Source organism: Capra hircus, chromosome 16 (assembly GCF_001704415.2).
Source record: "Capra hircus breed San Clemente chromosome 16, ASM170441v1, whole genome shotgun sequence".
Classification (NCBI taxonomy): Eukaryota; Metazoa; Chordata; class Mammalia; order Artiodactyla; family Bovidae; genus Capra; species Capra hircus.
The window spans coordinates 42,696,026-42,712,266 of NC_030823.1; the positions used below are offsets into that span (position 1 = coordinate 42,696,026).

Here is a 16,241-nt window from a genome sequence, read left to right on the forward strand (position 1 = left end):
GGAGCTATCCCACGTTGAAGGTCAGGAAGGGCAGCGGTGAGGAGATACCCTTCATCCAAGGTAAGGAACAGTGGCTGTGCTTTGCTAGAGCAGCTGTGAAGAGATATCCCACACCCAAGGTAAGAGAAACCCAAGTAAGATGGTAGGTGTTGCAAGAGGACATCAGAGGGAAGACACACTGAAACCATACTCACAGAAAACTAGTCAATCTAATCACACTAGGACCACAGCCTTGTCTAACTCAATGAAACTAAGCCATGCCCACGGGGCAACCCAAGACAGGCGGGTCATGGTGGAGAGGTCTGACAGAATGTGGTCCACTGGAAAAGGGAATGGCAAACCACTTCAGTATTCTTGCCTTGAAAACCCCATGAACAGTATGAAAAGGCAAAATGATAGGATACTGAAAGAGGAACTCCCCAGGTCAGTAGGTGCCCAATATGCTACTCGAGATCAGTGGAGAAATAACTCCAGAAAGAATGAAGGGATGGAGCCAAAGCAAAAACAATACCCCGCTGTGGATGTGACTGGTGATAGAAGCAAGGTCCGATGCTGTAAAGAGCAATATTGCATAGGAACCTGGAATGTCAGGTCCATGAATCAAGGCCAACTGGAAGTGGTCAAACAAGAGATGGCAAGAGTGAACGTCGACATTCTAGGAATCAGTGAACTAAAATGGACTGGAATGGGTGAATTTAACTCAGATGACCGTTGTATCTACTACTGCAGGCAGGAATCCCTCAGAAGAAATGGAGTAGCCATCATGGTCAACAAAAGAGTCCGAAATGCAGTACTTGGATGCAATCTCAAAAACGACAGAATGATCTCTGTTCGTTTCCAAGGCAAACCATTCAATATTACAGTAATCCAAGTCTATGCCCCAATCAGTTACGCTGAAGAAGCTGAAGTTGAATGGTTCTATGAAGACCTTTCCTTCCTAGGCCATTGCTTATTATTGTGGTTATAATTATTGTCACATCAGGGTTTATTTCTTGATTACAAAGCGGTTCACAAGCACCGGGTCATTTTAAACTTTACTGCAGCCCACCAGGTTTCTCAGTCTATGGAATTCTCCAGGCAAGAATACTGGAGTGTGTTGCCACTTCCTCCTCCAGGGGATCTTCCTGACCCAAGGATCAAACCCATGTCTCTTACCTCTCCTGCATTGGCAGGTGGGTTTTTTACCACTAGCGCCATCTGATGAATGCTAGAAATAACTTAAATGTTCAACAGCAGAGGAGGGGATATGCTTCCAGGATGCTTCCTGTCAGTGGATTTCACACTTGTGTGGAAACCAAGTATGAAGACCACGGGGATGTGTGGAGAAGGCTCACAAATAAACATAAAAAATAAAGGCTACAAAACCATGTGACACAGAGATTGAGAATCTCCTGAGGGAGGGAGGTTGCTGAACATGAAAAAACTACTAGGTGGGGTGGCAGGCACTGCAGACAACTTTGTTTTTAATTTTTTTAACTTTTTTGGCCATGCTGTGCAACAGGTAGGACCTTAGTTCTCTGACCAGGGATGGGACTTGTGCTCCTTGCAGTGGGAAGCAAGGAAGGAGTCTTAACTCCTGGACCAACTGGAAGTCCCTTAATGGTGTCTTTTTTATACATAAATGAAAATCCAAATAAGAAAATTCAGTTTTTCCAAACTGCCTCCCCTCTTGATTGGAAGTGAGAATGGGGACAGACCTCAGCTTTGGGGGCCCCCCCCTGGTAGTGACAATCGCAAAGAGAATCAAGGAAGACAAGGAGTCAGCAGTGAAAGCCAGGTGCCCCGACCCCGGCCAGCGCTTTGCTCTCAGGACCGGCAGACTCTGTCCTGGGCCGCGGATTTGGTGGTAGCCGACAGGTCTTGATGACAGTCACCTCTTGACCGTCAGTGAAATGAGGTCTCCTGTCTGGGCTGTTGGCCCCTACTGTGGAAGTGTGGACTCTTAGCGGTGCGTGGCGGCCACCTTGAGGTGTGGCTGTGTCCAGTGGATCAGAGGTGACCTCGGAGACCACTTCTAACAGAATGTGGGGCTAGAAGTGACTGGAAGGCCACTGAGTAATCTGCTAGTGAAGAGGACGTGGAGGAGAAAGAGGAATTTGAAGAGGGGTGGACAGTGGACCTCCCAAATAAAGGGCAGATGGAAGGATCAAGAACATGAGCAAAGGCTCAGTGAGGACGTGAGTTTTGGTCACCTCTGCTAATATTGCTCTGCTAACATTTCTGCAGTGGAGGGGACTGGACTGCAGTGATTTAACATTCATTTGTGTGCCTTTTGCCGATGTATGAATTCACTTATGAGTATGCGTTATTTTACCAAAATACCGATGCTTCCAAAGGTGCCCCAACTGACACCCACCTCAGACATCACAGTGAATGCCCTCCAGGCGAGGCCTGCTGCATGAATGATCCGCCAGGTAGACTGATGGGGAGACGACATCCCTCAGGCTGCTTGTGAACTTACGAAACCCAGTCGTCTTGCCCCCCACTGTCTCTCCCAGGAGCCCAAGGGACCCTCAAGCAAGTGGGGACCGGCTGGTTGCTCAGATCCACCTGTGATAGGTGTGGGGTAACTGGGTCTGCCTCGTCACAACCTCTCAGAGCATACACACAGCCCATCACACTCGGTCTCCCAAGAAAAATAAAGAGCAGGGATTTGGGGGAAACAATTTTATTGTTTAAAAAATAGATGGTACATTTGACATACAAAAAAGGCATTTAAAAAACTCTGATCTGAATATGTCTCACTGTCAGAGGCATCATTAAAAGTGTCCAGTGTTTCGTACAAGCCAGGAGCAGTTGCTCTTTCTGCAGAAAGGTGTAGCATGTTCATGCCATTGGCCGGGTCATCGGTCTTCCACCACCCGGGGGAACAGACAGTCTCTCCGAGGTAACAGCTTGCCTGTCTCTCTTCCCTCCCGACAGAAATCCTGTTTGGATTTCTGTTTCCCCGCACGGGACAGAATGCATGGACACAACCCAGATTGCAACACACCATGATTTCAGAGCCCACACCCCCCATCCAGGGCTCTTTCTGGCAATAGCTGCTAAGCACAGCACCAGGAAGGCTGGAAACCTTCACTCCGGCTCAGGAAGCGGTGGCTCTCGGAGCCGGCAGAGGCCCCTTGATGTCTGCTCTTACCTGTCCTTCCAAACCAAGGAGGGGTGGGGCAGACTGTACAGGTCATGCCTCAGAGATGCGCATTCAGCCTGGATTACCAGCTTCTCCAGGGTCCTTTCCTCTCATACTCGAGTACCCCGCACCATTTATAACCAACCTGTCTAGACGACTGTGGGGTACAGCCAAGGACCCAAACTGATGAATATATGTAGTTCTGTTTGCACTTCTGTTTCTAAAGCTGCCAGTCGCTCAACCATATTCCATGCGACTTTTAGTGAATGGAAATGTATCTATCCCTTCCCATGCCAGAGGGACAGAAAAGATGCAGAGATTTCCTTTAGAACACCTGACAGCAAGGGAAAGACCATCAAGGATAAAGAACCACCACGAATAAAAGCAGCATACTTAATTGAGATCTCCGCCCCTCCCCATCTACGTGTCCCATGCAGATACAGCACTGGCGTCTGCTTTATAAGAGATGGGCTTCTGAAAGTTGGCTGGAGAGGACAGTTCATCAAAGGGCTCATTCCCCCCAACTCCCCCAGCTTGCTGTGAGACCAGAAGCGCCTCCTCTAGTCTCAGGCTACTTTTCTCCTGTGCTGACAGTGTTCGTGAGTGTGCACCTTGCTTTGCAATGAGCTGAGGAATCCTTAAGAGTTCCTCACTCCGGCCCCACCTGGAGTGCTGATAGCCAGAGGCCAGAAGCCTGAACCTCTGGAGAGGGGTCCCGGGATGCTCTGGAAGATGCACATCTTCCAAGAACACAGGCTGGTGTGGTCCCCAGTGGCTTCCTCTGGTGAAGATGCCTGGCACTGGGAAGGCCTCTAGAGCAGGAAGAGCGCGAAGCGGGATTTTCATCTCACGTGGAGGCAACACAGTGTGCAGCAAAGGACCACAGAGGACACGCTGGTGCCCAGCTCCAACCTCCAAGTGAGCAATGGAAGATGGACCCTGGACTGGTAGGCTGATGCCCGGCCCAATGTTGGCCTGTCAGTGGGGCGCAGTGGCGGGGCAGGCGGGTTTCTTGGAAGAACAAATCCATGACCTCAGTCAAAACACTCAGGGCCTCCTTGAGAGCTGACCTCACTGCGGATCCCCCCCGATGCTGTCCCTGGGCACAGACCAGCTGCCAAACAGGGATGAGGTTGGAGGACTCACCCTATTCCTCGTGGGAATCTCAACTACCACCTGCACAGCTGCAGCCTCGAGGGGAAGTGGGAGGTTCCCAGAGGGGAGGTGGAGGGCTGGGAGAGGGATGCTCTTCAGTTCAGCGAATCGATAAGGGGGGAGCGGATGGCCCCTTCTGGGCCATGCAGGCAGCCACCGCAGGACACAGCCGCCTCTCAAGGCCTCAGCCCCACTGGAGTTTGTCTTTTGCGGGGTGGGCAGGCACCAAGCTTGGGGACCTGCCACCACGGCCCCCTCACCCTTCTGTCACCACTGGCCTTTCCTGTGACCTGTTCATTCTCGGACACAGACACACTGCCCGGCGTGGACTGAGGTCCGTGGGTCCCCGTCTGCTTAAGATAAAAATAGAGCTGGTAAAGCTGATGCAGAGGTTGCTTCTGTAAGACTGTGTGTATTTTTGTCGAGGAAAAAAAAAAGTCTGTTTCTGAAAACTAACGTGTAGGAAACCGCCCCTTAAGTTTCTGCGGAAGCGTCTCCCTCCCTTTCTCAGCCACACTGTCTGGTTCTCTACACAAACGGGGAAGAGACCGGGACCCGTGAGCTCTGGAACAAGAGCCCCCAAGGGAGTGTTCTGAAATACCGCCTGCTGGCAGAGCCCGGGTTGTGCTGGTCCCCGGAAGGCCCGGGACTGGGAAGAAAGCACTGTCGGCAGAAGAACAAGAAGTGGGGCAGGAGGACAGGACTGTCCTAACTTGCAGTTGGCAGGAAACTTTGCTCCCGGAGCAACATCAGAATCTAGCTTATAGCAGCTGGGAAAGTCCCTAAATCTCTCCCTGCAGCAATTGGTAATAAACCTGCTTCAGAGAAGAGGATGTGAGCCGGCCTCCAAGAGGAGGGGCCGGTCTCCTTTCACAGGCCTGCAGAGCCGCTCCAGCTGCCTGGGCTCTGTCTGGGAAACTCTGGGAGCTGCACTGGGCTCCCTGGGAAGTAGGTGGTACCGCAGGATGGCTGGGAGCACATGTCTACAACCCTGCGGTCCACGTCGGATTTAGAACTGGCCTGCTGTCGTTAGACAACTCCAGTTTCAACTTCAAAATCATCGGTCAATTAGGATCCCTCCACCTTCTCACGGGGTTGTTGTAAAGACAAAACAAGACCATACAGCAGAAAATGTTTAGTACTCAGCCTGCCACCCTGTATAGGACACATCATCACCGCTTCCAGAAGCCCTGGGGCTCCGATTGATGTGTCTTCCATCACCCACCCCTCCCCTCCCTTGTGATGGGAGCGGTGAGCATCCCACCACAGAGGCTGTAGCAGCATCAGTGGAGACCAGCCTGATGCATGAAGCTGCAGGAACAGGAAGCCTGGGTACCAGTTCCAGAGTGCTCATGAGCATCCCTGTGTGAGCTGGGTGCCTGTGCTCCTTTCCAACCCTTGGGACCTCGGTTTACCCAACAGCGTAAAGTCAGATTAGAGCAACACGTTTTAAACTATGGATCAGCTTGATTTAGTGAATTATAAGCAGCATTTTTTTTTTTTAAAGAAGGTATCCAGAATTCTCATTTATGGAACTTTGGCTTGAGATGCAGACTCATACATGAGTGCGAGCGCTGACTCATGATGTAAAGTGTGTTTCTTGCTGTGGATCATGACCCAGAAAGTCTGAAAACCACCAGCACAGGATAGGAGAGAGAAAAGGGGAAGGGGAGTGGGAGGAAGCAGGACTATGACAAGGGCTCCCAGTGGACTACGCTGGTGTGAGTTTAAGACAGTGCTTCCTGGAGGGGTGGGATGGGGGGTGGGGAGCTTCAAGGGAGGTTTAAGAGGGAGGTGCACGTGTGCATGCTCTCTGCAACCCCTTGGACCGTAGCCTGCCAGGCTCCCTGTCCATGGGATTCTCCAGGCAAGAATACTGCAGTGGGCTGCCATTTCCTTCTCCAAATCTTCCCGACCCAGGGACTGAACCCACATCTCCCATACTGGCAGGTGGACTCTTCACCAGTGAGCCACCAGGGAAGCAGCGCAGGAGGCAGGGGATGTATGTACAAAGAGCTGACTCATTCTGTTGTACGGCAGAAACTAACACCATAAAGCAACTGCACCCCAATTAAAAAACAACAACAAAAACCCCAGAGCACTTGATTCTGGGAAGGAAACCCTGGCACTTCCTGCCCCGCCTGGCCTCTACACACGCTCTCCAAAGATGAAGGTGCGTTTTGAGGCAAGGTGCTCCTCTCAGAACAGGACATGCCCAGCTCAGGCCTGCGGTAACTCGCTGTCACTCAGAAACGGTGCCATCAGAAATTTGCTGGCCCCTTATCCTGCAGCGACACTTGGGCATGTGCAGGTCCCTTTCTTTCTCACAGAAGAAGTTCCTAAGGAACAGATTGGGGAGGGGGAGGTCCTCAGTGCTAGGGATCCAGGGAGGCTCAGGAGCCTGGGGGCGGGGAGAGATGAGCGTCTCTGTGGTCCAGACAGCAGGGATGGTCTGAGGGCGCCCCCATGTGGCCAGACGTGACACCTGCAGTCACGTGTCCATTCCCGCAGTCCACTCCCATTAGAAGCCTCAAAGCTAAAAACGCTGATTTTCAGAAAGGCAGGAAACTTTCCCATCTGGGCACTGTGCTCTGATCGGCCAAGGTGAGTCTTCCGGGCATTAATATTGATGTCCTGTCTGGATGGGGTCTCTGGAGGCTGGGGGAAGCCAAATGTTAATGGGAGCCTTTATGTGCAGAGCCCCCCGCCAGCACCCACCTCACAGGCACCCATCTCCAAAGCAAGAATTATTGTAAATTCTTGAAGAAGTGTAAACAGCCTTGAAGAAAGTGCAAACAATCAAAAGTTGAAAGACACATTTCATGATGCTCCTTCTTGCCCAGGAAAGCCCTTGGTGTGACCTTGACACTTTGTATCTGCCTGATCTGATACAAACTGTGCCTATAAGATGGGGAAGCTGTTCCACAGAAAACCCCGCTTTATCCTTCACTGATGTAACTTGGGCTGTGTGGAAAGCTGAAATTAAGTGTTTTGAGAATTTTCACTTTTTTATAAAAGAATTTTGTAGATGCCCCCCACCACTTGGGGGTTTCAGAGAAACAGCTGTTATTGGCCCAGGGCTTCTTGGGAGCACCTGTTTACTCTAAATGAGAAGTTCGACCGGGACTGCCTCCCCCAAGTCTTCAGCATTGTGTTAGTGGTGAAGTGAGCAGTGGCAGAAGGGGCTGGCACATAAGAGGCCACTGCCTCCATGAGGTAGTGTGAAAGGGTGGGCAGCAGTCGCCCTTTCTCGGCACTGACAACCAGCGAAGGCCCTGGGACAGCGGTGGACTGCCACTGCTGACGTGGGCTGCAGCCGCTCCGCCAGGGAGGCCTGGCTCCAGCTGGGTGAGGGTCGGAGCGCCTGGATGGTCTGGGTGCCCTGATGTCACATCTCACTCCCCCTAGATGTTACCATAAGAGAAAGATTTAACTGGATTTTTTCAGGAAAAACAAGAGGGGACGCTGAGAGAGGAAACACTCACTGGAAGTCCCCTTAGACAAAAGGACCCTCTTCAGTGTGGATCCCAGGAATGGTCTGACCAACTCTGTCCAGTGTGTTTCAGTGTTTCACGCAGAGCTGTCTGGCTGTGGTGGCAGGTTCACGCTATCGGCACCCGCCCCCCACAAAAGACAGGCTCCAGCAGGGCCGAGGCTGGAGACAGCGGCACGTGCCTGGGGCAGGGGTCCTCCCTGATGCAGCTGGGGAACCGGCGCCTCCTGCCGTTGCTGAAGTCCACCTACTGAGAAAAGGAGCTCCACAGCACAGTCACAAGATTCTTGGATCCATTTCCACATCCTAGCGTTTGTTGCTAGGGTATCTGAGGGACAGCAAAGCAGAGGGGGTGGGAAGACCTCCCTGGTGGAGGTCTAGGAAGGCGGGACCTGAGACGCAGAGCAAGCGGAGGTGGCCCTGGAGGGGACAGGACAGCAGGCTGAGCTGGAGGCTGGGGAAAAAAAGGACGGAGGAGGAGGCGGCAGGTCCTAGCAGGCGCTCGTGGCTCCAGGTGGGCACCTGGGCTCCAGCATCCACACTCTGCTTTTCTGCTGGAGGCAGTCCAAGGCTCCTGGCCCACAGGTACCTTTTGGTTAACCACCCCCCGAATGCACTCCTGCTCTGGCTTTCAGACTGTCCTGTTTGTGCTGGTGGATGCCCACATATAACTGCTGCAGGTCTTTTCTTAAAGTGGACGTTGCTCCTGACTTGGATCTGTAGATTTTCGAGAGCAGAGCTGCCATCTCTTCCTTGTTCCATGGGGACCTGCCATCACTAGACAGGGACTGTTGCAGTGTTGGGACCGGGTCTTATCCTTCCCTGCTGGGGGCCTGACCCTGAGATGTCAGATTCCAGAGAGGAGGGCACGCATGGGCAGGGGGCAGGACTGAGAGGGTAATGAAAAGGGTGAATGAAGGAAAGCACGGGGGTGAGCAAAGGGCCAAGATTCCATCACCCCAGAAATGCATCGTAGTCCATGTACCACACCAGCTGGCCAGAGTCTGGCAGGACGCCCGAGATGGGCCACTTCTTGGGCTCGTGGCCCACGCGGCTGACCAGCATGGCGATCTCACGCTTCATCCGGCCCATGACCAGCACGGCCACCTTCCGGGCACGGTTGATGAGGGGCAGGCTGAGGCTCATGCGCCGGTGCGGGCTGGAGGGGCTCGTGGTCAGCACCACCAGCTGCTCGCCGTCCAGGCCAGCGGGCGACTGTGGGAAGAGGGAGGCCGTGTGCCCGTCGGTGCCCATGCCCAGCAGCACCAGGTCGAAGCTGCCGTTGGTCACGAGAGCAGAGATCTCCTCGGCGTAGGCCTGGGCGCCCTGGTCCTCCTCGGCACAGAGCCGCTGGCGCCGGTGCACGGGCATGGGGTGGACGTTGTAGTGGGGGACCCGCACGTGCTGCAGCAGGTGCGTCTGCAGGCCCTGGAAGTTGGACTCGGGGTCCCAGAGCGGCACGCAGCGCTCGTCCACCAGCCACAGGTGCGTGTGGGCCCAGGGGAAGCTGTAGTGCCCTGCGGCCAGCTGCTGGAACAGGGCCACCGGGCTCGAGCCACCCGAGAGAGCCAGGTGGAACTCGCCAAAGCGCCGCACGGCCCGCACAGCGGCGGCCTCGATGTCACCCGCCAGCCTGGCAATCAGCTCCTCAGGCCAGGCCGAGATCAGCGGGCTATCTCGGTACTTGGCCGTGAGGACCTGGAAGTCGCTGGGCAGCGGAGCAGAGTCCGGCCCCGGCACCAGCTGCTCCGGCAGCAGCTGGGAGAAGGACAGGTGGCTGCCACTGAACTCAAAGTCCAACAGCTGTCCATTCTCTGCTCCTCCTGGGTAGAAGCGTGGGACCTCGTGGGCCAGGCTGTCCAGCAAGGGTGTCCAGAAGACCCAGGAGGCCAGCAGGTTCTCCGTGGTGACAAAGGAGTCCTTCCGGCAGTGGAAGATGTGAGAGATGAGCAAGGAGTAGGCATCCTGCTCCCGCACGGGGCTGTAGGCATAGTAATCGGAGAGCGGGAGACCGAAGAGGCGCAGGCCGGGCTGGCCCTCCACTTCCTTCCAGCTGGCGGAGGGCAGGGCCGGCCGGAAGAGGTTCCTACTGACCAGCACGGCAGGGCTGTCCAGCTCGCCATGGCCGATGTAGAAGATGATCTGCCGGGGCAGGCAGCGGCTCTGGGCAGCGACCCAGTGCTTCTCACTCTGGACGCAGAATGCCTGGTTCTTAAACAAGATCCGCACGTAGCTCACTCTCTCGTCCAGGGCTTTGCCCGACATCAGGATGAATGGGACGCCCTCCCAGCGGAGGTTGTCTATGTGAACGAGGATGCCTGGGGTAGGTGACAGGGGGACAGCGGGAGTGATGCTCCAGCACAGGACCCGGACCTCCCGGCTGGCTCACCTTCCCCTCTTTCCTTCCTGCTGGCCAGCCTCCTTTTCTGATTCCTCCTCTGGGAACCTCTGGCCTTGCTATGCTAGCCTCACCCCCACCTCACCTCTTCTATTATCTTCTCTTCCCAGTCAGTGCTCAAAAAGCAGCCTCATGGGCCACCTCGGACACCCACCGCCCTTGAGGGGCCTCTCAGTGCCATTGTCCCCAAAGGGGAGCTGGTCTGAGGGGCTCCAATTGGGAGATTCTGCGAGAAGTCTCACGGGGCAGGGGTGGGGGTGCAAGGTGGCACTGATGCTGAATGGGGGTGGGGAGAGGTGTTCCTAGGGAAAGGTGCTTACTTCCTGTCTGTAGAGCGCTGAGGATGTGCTGAGGCCATCAGATATGGGGGTGGGGGGGAAGGAGGGGGGAGCCAGGCATCTCAGCCACAGGCCTGCAGGGAACCACTGTGCAGCTGAGGAGGCCTGCAGGGGGCCATGGCGGTGAGAGTCAGACGCAGAGAGCCCTTCAGACTGAACTGCAAACCTGGTTTTCCCATGGCCTATCTCTGTGTGACCTTGGGCAAGTTTCTAGCAACTTCACCGAGCCTCACAGCCCCTCACCTCTAAGTGAGGATGACGACACCTTCCTGATGTGTCTGCACGGGAGGATTAAATGAGATGATGTGCACACAGTGCTGGGCATGCGGTCAGCGCCCAACCAGCAGCTGCTGTTCTGGTGCTGGGGGTTGGGACGTCAGTGTTAGGGAGCCGGCCACCCCCAGAAAGCTCTGAGCCTGTGCAAGTGCCCCAGTGGGCACCTGCCTGCCTGGCGTGCTGCGTGGCAGCCAGGTGTGCCGGATAAGCTCCTTAAGGGCAGAGCCAGGTCTGAGCCCAGCTGGGCAAGCCCTGGAAACATCCATGGACTAAACAGAGATCACCACTGAGGTGTCTACCCCTCTGTCCAGAGGGAGCCAGCAGGTGACCCACTGCTTTATGCTGGCAGAAGGCCAGGGAGGCAGGGACATCTCTCACTCGCCTCTAAGCACCTTGACAAAATCCCACTTCCAGCCCCTCCTGATCCACCCTGAAGGGGTCTGTGTTGGGAGGACTGCTTCCACCTGGGGGCGGGCAGGGGGCAGCCCAGCAGCCCGTGCCCGGCCCTGGGGGCCCACCTGCGAAGGTCGGCGTCAGGCTGTGGAAGTTGTCTGGCTTCTGCAGCTCCCTGCGCACCTGCCCGCTGTAGGCCTGGTACTGGCCCAGCACGGCGCTGTGCCTCTGCAGGCCCCGCAGAGCCTGGAAGGCCTGGAGCTTGTGCTGCAGCACGGCCTCCGGGCTGCTGGTGTTGACAGGCAGCTCCATGGCCACCAGTGTGAGGACCTCCGTTAGGTGATTCTGCAGGACGTCGCGGATGACGCCGTACTCCTCGTAGAAGCTGGTGCGGCCTGGCGGGGGGGTGGGGGAGGAGTCATAAGGACTGGGCACGTGGCTGACTTCTGCCTGTGCTTCCTGTGCCCACAGCCACACTCCCTAGTCTGGAGTGCCAGAGCAGCACTGGGCAGGAAGGGGGCGGGCAGCCCTGAGCCAACGAGACCCACCCCACCATGTGTCAGACCCCGTGGACCTCTCCAGGGCTCTGCCTGGGGAAAGTTCTGGTCCCGGGAAGCTAGGCATCGTGGTGAGGGCCTGGGCAGCTTGCTGGTGTGTGACCCTGGGTGAGTCACCTGACTTCCAAGTCTCTGCTCCACATCCTGCCATCAAAGGGGGCTCACTGTCACCCCCTACCAAGCCCACACAGGTGCTGGGTCCTTGCCCTCGGCTTATAGTCGGGGAGAGCGGGGCAAGATGGGAGGGAGGAAATGCCAATGAAGACATTACAGACAGAGTTCATGGCAGAGGGTAATAAGGAGTCCGCTCTGAGACGTGCAGGGGCAGCCCTGCAAGAAGCCAGGCAGAGACAAAGGGAGCTAAGAGAGGAAAAGCCTGAGGCTGGACGAGCTTGGCTGCCAGGCACCAGAAGAAGGGGAGCAGGAGGGCGAGGCTGGGAGGGCGGGGCTTGTAGGATGAGGGGCAGAGGCTGCCTTGTCTCCAGGCTCAGGGGAGGGAGGCAGTGCAGGGGCTGAAGCAGGAGATGGCAAGACCTCCACACAGTCACGCCCTGGCCTGCTGTGGGGGTCGACCGCAGGAGACCAGGTGGCGGCCCAGAGGTGGTGGAGGGGTGGGGGGAGTGGAGGGAGGTGATGCTGGGACCTGGTGGGGGGTGATGCTGGGACCTGGGTGGGGGGTGATGCTGGGATGTGGGGGGGTGATACTGGGACTTGGGGGGGTGATGCTGGGACCTGGGAGGGGGGGTGATGCTGGGACCTGGGTGGGTGGTGATCCTGGGATGTGGCGGGGGGGTGATACTGGGACCTGGGGGGGTGATGCTGGGACCTCAGGGGGGTGATGCTGGGACCTGGGTGGGTGGTGATGCTGGGACATGGGCGGGGGGGTGATATTGGGACCTGGGGGGGTGATACTGGGACCTGGGAGGGTGGTGATGCTGGGACATGGTGGAGGGTGATACTGGGACATGGGGCGGGGGATGATACTGGGACCTGGAGGGGGGGGTGATACTGGGACCTAGGGGGGGGTGATGCTGGGACCTGGGTGGGTGGTGATGCTGGGATGTGGTGGGGGTGATGCTGGGACATGGCAGGGGGTGATACTGGGACCTAGGGGGGGGTGATGCTGGGACCTCAGGGGGGTGATGCTGGGACCTGGGTGGGTGGTGATGCTGGGACATGGGCGAGGGGGTGATATTGGGACCTGGAGGGGGGTGATACTGGGACCTGGGGGGTGATACTGGGACCTGGGAGGGGGTGATGCTGGGACCTCGGTGGGTGGTGATGCTGGGATGTGGTGGGGGTGATGCTGGGACATGGGGGGGTGATACTGGGACCTAGGGGGGGTGATGCTGGGACCTGGGTGGGTGGTGATGCTGGGACCTGGGTGGGTGGTGATACTTGGACCTGCGGGAGGCGGGGGGTGATGCTGGGACCTGGACGAAAGTGATGGAGTGCAGCAGCTGGAGAGGGTGGATGGCACTTCTGGAGTCAGAACTGACTGGACCTGCTGACCCAGGTATCACTAGAGGTAAAGAACATGCCTGCCAATGCAGGAGATGTAGAGACGCGGGTTCCATCCCTGGGTTGGAAGATCCCCCAGAGAAGGAAATGGCTACCCACTCCAGTATTCTTGCCTGGAGAATCCCATGGACAGAGGAGCCTAGTGGGCCATGACCCATGGGGTCACAAAGAGCTGGACATGACTGAAGCAACTTAGCAGGCAAGCTGACCCATGCGGGCGAGCACCAGTGAAAAAGTGAAGCCAAAGCCAGCTTCAAGGACTCGGGGTGGTGGAGGGGGAGTTGGCTCCTGGGAAGGTGTCTGCTCAGGCCGGAGCAGAAAACGGGCATGGTGACATTATCTGAGATGAGGGGACCGGGTAGAGGAAGGGGTTGATGGAGGGGAAACCAGGTGTATTCAAGCCTAAAACATACAGGTGGAAATGGCAGGTGGCCAGTGGATGGGGTTACCGAGAAGGTAAAAGAAGGTGACACATAGGAAGAACAGCAACCACAGAGCTTGGCACTGACATCAATGCTCACGGCACCTGGCACAGCGTGGAGACGCCAGGCACCCCTCCTGTTACACCCACAGGGTCTGGCACGGCGGGTCCACCACCATCCCTGTCTACATGAGAGGAAGAAGTCAGAGGCCTGGGGCTGGGGTGAGCAGTCAGGAGCTGGTCAACCACACACGTCACACTTCCTCCTCCAGGGCTCAGAACCACCTCTGACTACCAGTGACTCAAATACATACAAGCCAGTGGTCAAATGCCACAACCCCTCACATGGCACGGCTCACATTCTGCTGACTTGCCGAGACTCGGGCCAATCCACAGCCTTACGTACAGAAAAAGGTGACATCACCACCAGAAGAGCAGCTGCTTATCGGAGGTTTGCGTGCGTCACCTGTAACCTGGGATCAGCTCTGTCGCCCAGCAGCTTCTGCTCGTCTTTCAGGTCTCGGCTTCCGGAAGGTTCTACCAAGCTCTCAGCCTGCCCTCCTGGAGGGCCCTGTCTTTGGCTGCTTCTCCTGACTAACTTGGTGCTGCCTGTTCTTCGCTCTTCCTGCCACCCTGATGCTCCATCAGGCTAGGACTGCATCTGCCTGCTCCCTGCAGCATCTCAAGCATCAGATACGGCGCAGCAGTCACTCCGCAGAACACTGTGCAGCTGGGAAGCTGAACACACACGCCACCAGGGACCCACCTCGGAGGTTCTATGTTCAGAGAAATCAAGCTGACGATGTGATGTAAATATGTAAACTGCTTTGAAAATATAATATGACCAGGATAGACAGAATGTCAAATCAATGAAAAATACAGGAGGAAATAAGAAATTCCATAGACAGGTTTTATGGATTACGAAAGGTCGGCGGTAAAAAAACAAGTCAGTTATTAGAAGACAGATCCGTGCAGATTATCCTGCATGCAGGTTCAAGAGACAGAAAAGACTCAACACACACACACACACACACACACACACACAACACACACACACACACACACACAGCATGATGACTCTTCAAAATTAGACAGCATGTTTTCGGCAACTGGATCCACACAGAAACGATAAAGAAGCAAGGGGAAAGTCCACCTAAAACCTGGACTGTAGAGAAGAGGAACTGGGATAGGACTAGCGGAGGGACCCAAGGTTGGCAAGTTCACTGGTATCTGTTATATCAGTTCTGTATGTTACCTAGATTGTGTGTGTGTGTCCGTGTGCCTGCTCAGTCATGTCTGACTCTGTGATTCCATGGACTGTAGCCCGCCAGGCTCCTCTGTCCATGGGAGTCTCGAGGCAAGAATACTGAAGTGGTTGCCACGCCCTCCTCCAGGGGATCTTCCCGACCCAGGGATAGAACCCAGGTCTCTTGCATCTCCTGTGTTGGCAAGTGGGTTCTTCACCACTAGCGCCACCTGGGATTGTGTAATCATTCTTTTTTTATCTGATCAATACTTAATTCAAACGAACACACAAAGAAATGGCCCCTGGTTCAGACCTGCCTGGCCCACCTGCCCTGGCCAGGCTCGGGCCAGCTGGACGGTGAGCAGGGACCACCTGGCCTGAGTTCAGCCCTACAGGCCAGGCGTGGTAGTGGGGCCAGTGTCACAGGGCAGGAAGTGGGGCCCACAGTCAGCTCCTGGGAAGGTGTCTGGTCCTCGGGAGTGGAGCGTGAGTTTGCAGCTCTGGTCAAGGAGGCAGAACCTGGGACACACAGGACAACCAGCCCGGCTGTTGCAGCCAAACTACCCCAGGTACCCACAGCTGGGAAACCAAGGCTCAGCTCCCAGCCCCATGGGGGTCTGGTTTCCAAAGTCCTCACAATATCACTGAGAAGACATCAAGAAAAAGATAATAGGATAGCAATAATGGCGGATGTGTATCAGTCCATTTATCCCTCACAGTAACAACATGTACAGAGGTCCTGTTACTACCCTCATTTTAAAATGTAAAAAGGAACTTCCCTGGTGGTCCAGTGGCTAAGACTCTACACTCCAATGCATGGGGCACGGGTTTGATCCCTGGTTGGGGAACTAGATCCCGAATGCCAAAACTAAGAGTTCACATGCCGCTACTAAGGATCCTGCCACAATGAAGACCTGGCACAGCCAAATAAACAAATACATATTTCAACACATAAAAATAAATACAATGTAAGGAAATTGAGGTTCAGAGAAGTCAAGCAACTTGCCCAAGGTCGCACAGCTGAAATTTGAACCTAGGCAGCTGGCCCCAGGGGCTTCCCTGGTGGCTCAGCGATGAAGAATCCATCTGCAATGCAGGAGATGCAGGAGACACAGGTTGGATCCCTGGGTCAGGAAGAGCCCCTGTAGAAGGAAATGGCAACCCACTCCAATATTCTTGCCTGGGAAATCCCACGGACAGAGGAGTCTGGTGGGCTATGTCCATGGAGTCGCAAAGAGTCGGAAACAACTTAGCAACTAAACAGCAACAAAGCAGGTCCCAGAGCTTGCCGTTCTCACCACTTCCCTGGCTCC

General features: G+C 55.5%; 1 protein-coding gene across 2 annotated transcripts in view; it reads right to left on the reverse strand.

Annotated features, from left to right (window-relative positions):
• Nucleotides 2,653–16,241, reverse strand: part of H6PD (hexose-6-phosphate dehydrogenase/glucose 1-dehydrogenase) — a 40,031-nt gene continuing 26,442 nt past the window's right edge. For both annotated transcript variants that reach the window (XM_018060388.1, XM_018060387.1), the window contains exons 4-5: nt 11,309–11,578; nt 2,653–10,096 (exon numbers count right to left, since the gene is read on the reverse strand). In XM_018060388.1, the coding sequence (XP_017915877.1) occupies nt 8,733–10,096; nt 11,309–11,578 (1,634 nt within the window). In that variant the 3' untranslated portion in view covers nt 2,653–8,732. The remainder of the gene's footprint in view (nt 10,097–11,308; nt 11,579–16,241) is intronic.